The sequence below is a fragment of the Anneissia japonica genome, unplaced genomic scaffold (genome assembly GCF_011630105.1).
Source record: "Anneissia japonica isolate Jap-2015-1 unplaced genomic scaffold, ASM1163010v1 scaffold11779_len1430905_cov172, whole genome shotgun sequence".
NCBI classification, from domain to species: domain Eukaryota; kingdom Metazoa; phylum Echinodermata; class Crinoidea; order Comatulida; family Comatulidae; genus Anneissia; species Anneissia japonica.
This window is the reverse complement of record NW_022740041.1, coordinates 793,383-800,927: the sequence shown is the minus strand read 5'-3', so window position 1 is coordinate 800,927 and position 7,545 is coordinate 793,383. Positions and strand designations below refer to the sequence as shown.

At 33.4% G+C, this 7,545-nt stretch overlaps 1 protein-coding gene across 2 annotated transcripts in view; it reads left to right on the top strand.

Annotated features, from left to right (window-relative positions):
• LOC117118142 (wiskott-Aldrich syndrome protein family member 3-like) overlaps window positions 1-7,545 on the top strand; it is a 37,173-nt gene that overhangs the window by 11,482 nt on the left and 18,146 nt on the right. For both annotated transcript variants that reach the window (XM_033262654.1, XM_033262655.1), the window contains exon 2: window positions 5,425-5,718. In XM_033262654.1, coding sequence (XP_033118545.1) covers window positions 5,451-5,718 — 268 coding nt within the window. In that variant the 5' untranslated portion in view covers window positions 5,425-5,450. The remainder of the gene's footprint in view (window positions 1-5,424; window positions 5,719-7,545) is intronic.

Sequence of the window (7,545 nt, the reverse complement as noted above, 5' to 3'; positions counted from 1 at the left end):
GTTTATTGTTATATTCTTTTTACTTATGGTTGCTCTCAAAAGGGCCATTTGTTTTGAATATTTTCGGGGTTTTTGATGACGTCATCGTCCATACGAGGCGTACGTAAAACAGAGGGTTCGTATAACTGGGGTACGTAAAAACGAGGTTCTACTGTACAGTATCTCGGGCCCAACTTGAAGAAACTTTCCATCATGGAACTCGCCATTCCTTTTGAGTCGGGCATTGATAACGCCCAAACATTCAAAACCAACAGATATTCACCATTGCTTTCGGTCATCCCCGGTTCTGGGTTCAGGGTCGATTTTGTTGCTCTGAAAGTGCGTTCCAGGAGGTTCATCTATGATGACAACAATAAACGCCTTAAAACTATCCATAAATCCATTAACTGTCCAATATCCTTTAAGCCTTTTAAAGATAAAATTTCAATAATTGCCTTAGTTTCATCTTATAGCATTTATTATGCCATAGATGAACCCACCTGTTTAAACCCACATCTATTCAACTTCTATAGATTTGTTTCACTACTTTTTGGGAACGTCTGGTCCATGATGCAGAACTGCTTAATTTTTCTTTTCAATATGTTTTTCGTTGTTTCTTGATGTTTGAATTTATTTGTGACGTTCTTGTCTTGAGGTACCCTGCGTATTCTTTAATACATGACAAGTCTGAGGTTTTTCGTTTCCTTTTAATCATTCCAAAAGTTTAATGTGTATAGATATATTGATGAATAAAAGTGATTGGAAATATATGTACTTGTATATTTCATGATATTCTACTATTTGGAGAGTTATACAATTATTTATTGTTTATTTGGAAGGCAAGGTACAGTTGAACAAATTATTTCTTTAATACATAAAAGGAAATTGTTTAGTAATTTTTATGTCTATTTTGTTACGATTCAGTTTAAGGTTATTACAGTATTATTATTAAAGTTACAGAGCAAAAAGTTGATACAGGGAGAGAATGAGTCACGTATCTACAGGTTTTAGGGTTATTTTGTGATGATTCTAATATTTTTGGGGTTGATCTTATTAGTTGATGTATATTTGACAATCAAAGTAGGGCAAAATACAGATTGGACTGGCCTCTAGAGAGCCATGGAGTGTTATTTTTATTAGAGAACGCATGAGTCATTTCTACTGTTTCTTACTTTATCATATCCTTTTAATAATAATACACTTGGGTTGCAGTGGGTTATTTTGTGACTATGGGAGGTTTTTACTGATTTCCAATATTAAACCCACTTGTCTTTTGTTTATTAATTAATATTCTTCTAGTTTTGTTTAATTAAATTGCTTAGTAGTCACCTTTCTCAAAGTGTATGTGAGTTTACTGAAGGTATGGCTCAGTGCCTTAAAATTGGCAGTGACATCTGTTGATGAGAATTCTTGGTAAGATTTTTGTGTGCTCAGTACTTTGTGCTGTAATTTCTTTGTCATTTTTTATTAATTGTTGTTGGCGCCTTGTGGTTATTTCCACTTGAGGCACTTACAAATCTCTAATTATTATCCATCTTTTAATCATTTTGTCTGAAAAATTTTGCAGAAGAACATTAATTATTGTTTTTGGAACATCATTGTCTTATTCCGAATGAAATATTGTATGTTTTAAGAATAAATTTAATAACAGTCTCTAACTAATTAATGCCATTTAGGTTGAAACCATGTTCGACACTTAACTACTTTATAAAACAATTTTCTAAAAAAATACAGGTAGAGCAGCCTAGATTAGCGAAGCATTCTTTTGTCTGTCTCAGTATATTATTTATCTCATCATGTTCGCGCCAAGACTCCTGTGGAGAAGCTGATGCAGGATACAAGAAATTGCCTCTGGGTGTTAATGTCGCACTAGTGTCGGTACGTAAATGGTGTATTAAGATGGCATGCCCAGCATGACCACAATCCTAGCTACTCTCCACAGGTTGCATTTAATGGTGGGTGTGTCATGATCAGTGCAGAATTATAAATAGATACAGTGCAACTTCCAACTTGAGGCCACTGTTTTCAAGGAACAAACGTAAAACTTTTAGGAAAAAGCTAACCATCTAAATAGAGACCGAACCCTGGGACAAACACAAATTTTTAGGTCCCAAAAGTGGTCTTGAATTAGAGGATACATTTTTCTCCTTTCATGACCAAAAAATGTATTGAATCTGCATGATTTTACTACAGTTTTAGACCTTTTTTATCATTTGTCTCACTGAAGTCAGTGTCGATTGGTACTGTATCACCAAAATAAATGAGCTATTAGGAAAGCTTGTTTAAACAGATCTTCTGGAATTGACTTCTTCAAACTTGGGATCCCTAAATTGTTAAATTATGGACTAGTCTTAAGTGTAATGCTCATAGTTTTAATTAAAAAAAATGATCAGTTTCTCACTTAAATGACATTAACAAAGTCTGATAATACTGTATTGAAATAACTGACCGAAGATATTGTTTTACCATATATCTCAGAAAAGATACCTGCATTCATCATAATGAAAAGCTGATGATGCAATAGCTATTAAAATTGTTTCATGTAATTATACCTCTCTCCCAGCTAAACATTGATTGTACAGTAGGTCATTGAGAGAATCTCCAATCAGAAGGTTGTCTCCAGAGACACTTGGAAATGTTTGCCTCATGAACGTCAATAATTATGGCAGCTCCAAGGCAGTGGTGTATGTTTATTTATAACCAGTTTGTGTTCTACTTCACCGAACACTTGACACTTATAATGGCTCTACTTCAGTACTTAGTAATGAACATCTTTTAATATTCCTCAGTTTACATTTTTTTACAAACAGAAAATTAAAAAAGCCACATAGATTTTCAATAAATAACAATTAATAAAGCTTTTAATAATTTCTGACTCTTTAGTACAAAAACCTTTAAATTTGCTGCAAGAAATTTAAATGCAAATGGCATTATTCAGTCTTCGGTGGAGAAATTTGGTTTTGTTTAAATTTTCAGCTTCAAGGTATAATATACAGTAGTAGTTTCATTTTATTTATTTTGTTTTATAAATGGTTTTGAAATCTTAAGTAAAAATACAAACATCATTATAACATTGTAAAAATTGCTAAATATTTGCGAAGTACAAGTGCCCGAAATGTTGAAAACCTGTTATAAAGAAAGAAATGGAATTAAATTGTACTGGATAGATTTTTAACCAACACTTTATAATATGAGTACTCAATTATTTAACACTCTACGAGCATTTAAGAGGAAATTTATCAACCAAATACAGTATAAATAAAATTCTAATCATATTTCATTAAAGTATCTTTAATTTGTATAAATTATGGTAATTTGTGTCTAACTTTAGCTATGGTAGAGTGCATTTGCCTTGAGTATAAATAGATCATTAGATCCAGTGTTGTAATTTCTTCTATAGCCTAAATTTATCTATTCTATTCTTTATTGCCATGGGACAAACAATGCACAATGTTATGTTTTATAAAGTAACTCTACATAATCATGGCTGTTATGTACTGTATATACAATAATAAAGAAATATTTTTTAATATTCATATTTCCATATAGTATAATAAAATTTCATTTGAAACCATTGAATAACAAACTAAAATATATATAAATTTATGTGGTTAACACTACAGATGATACAGAATACATCATATACAATGTAATTTCATAATATATAGTATAAATCTCTCGAACACACATTGAACATTGACCAGTTACTGTGTAATATCCTGGGTTCTAGGACTTGGACTGGAATGGTCATGATTGAAGAGCTTTTATGGGATAAGTTTATAGTCACCATGGGATCATAATCAGCATTTTCAAGATGGTGGTGAAGTACTAGATCTAATGAGTGATGTTCACTCTAGTAGGCTGAGATTTGAATACAGACTTCCAAGATTCAGTTCAATTGTATCGTTGATTATTTTTATCGAAAATATTTTGACGTTAAACCAAAAGTACAGTAGGTTTTGTATCCTGTTTCAGCAGTTGAATTTGAGCTTTAGTCGCACTTAATAGTTATGGCGGCTCAAGCCACCTTTTTTTCAAGTGTGAACAATCAATGAATTTAGTCGGCACTGGTCCCGCAATGCGGGAACCGGGCTGAGTCATATACATACCTGAACGTAAACCGAACCTGGGTCACCAAGGTCGCTTTGATAAGTGCAGTGCATTGCAAACCTGGCGCAAAGGAGGATGTGTGAACGTTCGCAGTGCGACCCTGAACCGACTTAAAATATTAATGCAAACGGAGCGGTTGTGTTGAGTCGGCCATAGTTACGGTGTCCCCGGGCTGATATAATAAGTATGATGGGGCTCTTTGTCATGATCATATCTTAGCCCTCATGTATGAACAGGATACTTTGAGGATGCCAGGAGTCCTAGTTGTCAAAAGGGATATGCTCCAGGATTGGGTTCAAGTAGAACTAAATTGATCTGAAGCATTCTAGAATTTTTATTTTTTTTATAAGTTTTCTTATGATGGAACTGTGTTTGGTGCAAGTGGAGGTTTTTTTTTTTTTTTGGGAGGACGTTCCCTCTATGAGGAAAGGTTTACATGAAAAATAGTTTGGATTACAAACATACCTGTACATGCTCACCCATGCGTTCATACAAGAAAATCCTGATGCGGATATCAAGATGATGAGTGGCCAATAGGTAACTAGAAACTGGAAATGCATGTGTCATTGGTTAATGATAGAAACATGCTCAACTTGCTAACCGATAGCGTTTGCTAACCATTAACGTATCTCGATCAGGCATTCTCACACAGGTACTAAAGGTTAACGCTAATGATTGTCTCCCGATCTGGATGCTAGGACTCTAGTGTGAACTTGACCATTATAATTTTCACTAGTCAGTTTAGTATTAATATTAAATCAATTGTTTTATTTACTATAGTAATTATATACTATATGATAGTCAGTGTTTCGCCCATGTTTTCTTAATATTCTTACATACTTTCTTGATTGCTGTAAACTTTATCGATCAAGTCTTGTGTCAATGGAAAGAATTACCAAGGACCAATAACAATTATCTTATCTTATTCACAAGACATGATAAAAGACAGTGTACACTGTGTTGATTTATGCTTCGTAAATAAACTTTTAACTACCCACTTCGCAGCTTCAGTACATTAATCATCGTTCCCTTAATTTATTTCCTTGTTTAAAGTTACTGTAGAATGCTTACATGACCACAGGAAGTAATTTAAGTGTTGTTTGTAGCCTTAGGTGCATTAGACTAAATTTAGAGTGGCCGCTTTCTGTGTTACAAGTTTTTTTTACCCGATTGTTTCCTTGTTCTTCAAAACATTTAGAATAAGAGCTTCTTCCACTGGTGATATCCTTGGTGCTATCAAAGAAGGTGATGGGTGGAAGGATGTGGCTGGAGAATCTGGTCCGCCCCTCATCAGGAAGATTTATTCTATTTATATATGTAAATTTGTTTTTACAGATCTGAACTCTTAGTTGTTACTCAACATGCCGCTTATAAAACGTCACGTTGAGCCGGTTCATCTGAGTCGGACCGTAATCAGTCGGGGCATCAAGAATGAACTTGAGTGCGTGACAAATAACACATTATCCGGTGTGATACGCCAACTGAGCAATCTTAGTAAACATGCAGAGGATATCTTCGGTGACCTTTACCAAGAGGCAAACTCGGTGTTTATCCGAGCTAATATTCTGCAAGACCGCATCGATAAACTTACTGTGAAGGTCACCAAGTTAGATGCCACTCAAGATCCAGGTGCGTGGAAAATTAAGTTATATTTTTAGAAAATTAAATATCAAATCTTGAACAACTTTGCATTGCTCTTGTTTTTCTTAAAGGATACCATCTAATTTGTATATTTTATCTCTCGAATATTCATAAGCAAATATATTGATGTTTGAACATAAATCAAAACTGCAAGAAGTATCTTTGCCAGAATATTTAACTTTTAATGAAACATGTGAAGTGAAAATGTGACTGTTGATAGTCTCAATATTTTTCAAGATGGTGGGCGGGTAAGTGAACATCTCTACTGGATGTCACACCTTCAAAGTGATGCAAATCATTGAATCGAAAATTAATTTGGAATATTCTCAACCAACAACTGAACTTCTGTATCATTTAAAGCATACAGTAGGCCTAGAATTTTGGGCACAATACTGTATAAAAACATCAGTATGATGAATAATCACAACAAATGTTACAGCATAATAACTTTTTTTTTCAAAATTCCTTTTGTTCGTTTTTTTTCAATGCATAATGGCTAGTTACTGTTCAAATGTACAAACATTTTTACAAGTAATACTGATTAATTCCCATGATTTGGCTGACACTAGAGATGTATCATAGTTGAACTTTATATTAAAGAAGGAGATAATTTTGACATTTATTGATTACATGACGCAAATCACCCTAACACAGTATTACTATAAACTGATGATTCTTTTTGTTGTTTTAGAGCTTAGTACGCATTTCAGAGTATTATAGGCAATTAATTAAAATACATGCAATTCATTATTTTTACATACATGTTATATTATCAAATGTTAGCAATTTGCATCCATTTAGTTTAGAAACCACAAGGCTTTTAAATTCAAAATGATTGTTACAGAATCTTCACTAGAAAAATACATTATTGGAAATGAAATTTTAAAAAGAACTATAAGCCTGAATTGCCGGTTGATAACTTACTGTAGCAAGGTGTGCGTGAAAAGATTATGGAATGAGCTCCATTTCTTCCTCACTGGTTGCCTTATAAAATTGCTTTCATCACGGTAGTGGTCTAATTTTCGCAGCAATAATAAATTTTTTTAAATTGCAAGCTTTTTCTTTCTAATCCAAATAGTGCTTTTTTGAATAATATGGACATCTATCAAACAATAATTTAGCCTACAAAGAGATAGTTTCTGCAGACACTATTTCTGTAACAGAAATAGTTTCTACAGACACTATGACCACTTTCTTTATTTCACGGGATTATTTATGTTATTTTTATTACTTTTATGTTAGTACAGTAACTTCATTTGCATAATTTCACATAATGTTTTATAATGAAGATACAGTCAAATCTCATCATTGTATGTAATTTTTCTCTAAACAAGAACTTGACAAGCATACTGTAGTACTATGCAGATGTGTCATTCAATCAAAAAAACAGTCACAACAACTTGCTGTATTCACCAAAATCCAAATAATTTGAGCCAGATAAATGCGTAGTACTATAAAAACATGAAACAGTCCAATATTTACCCAATGTTTTTATAGAAAATTTTATAGGGACTTTCCCTGTGTGCTTAATAGCTCAGTTTGTTAAGCTGTGGTGCACTGAACTGTAAAGATGTCTAATGGTGTCTGGTTCCTAGCTGCTGCTCCTTGTTTTTTAGTGGAAGGGTTGAGATGAAAGTTTGAATAGCACACAATCTTTTGGATTAAATGTGTATGCTGTTCATCCCGCGTATAGTAAATTATCGCCATGTGCACTCTAAAGTACACAATACAATCTTCGAACAAGAGTATTGGGATTGTGTCCCAGTATACTGCCCAATTGCTACCAGAAGGACCACACTGCAAATTAGTCTTCTT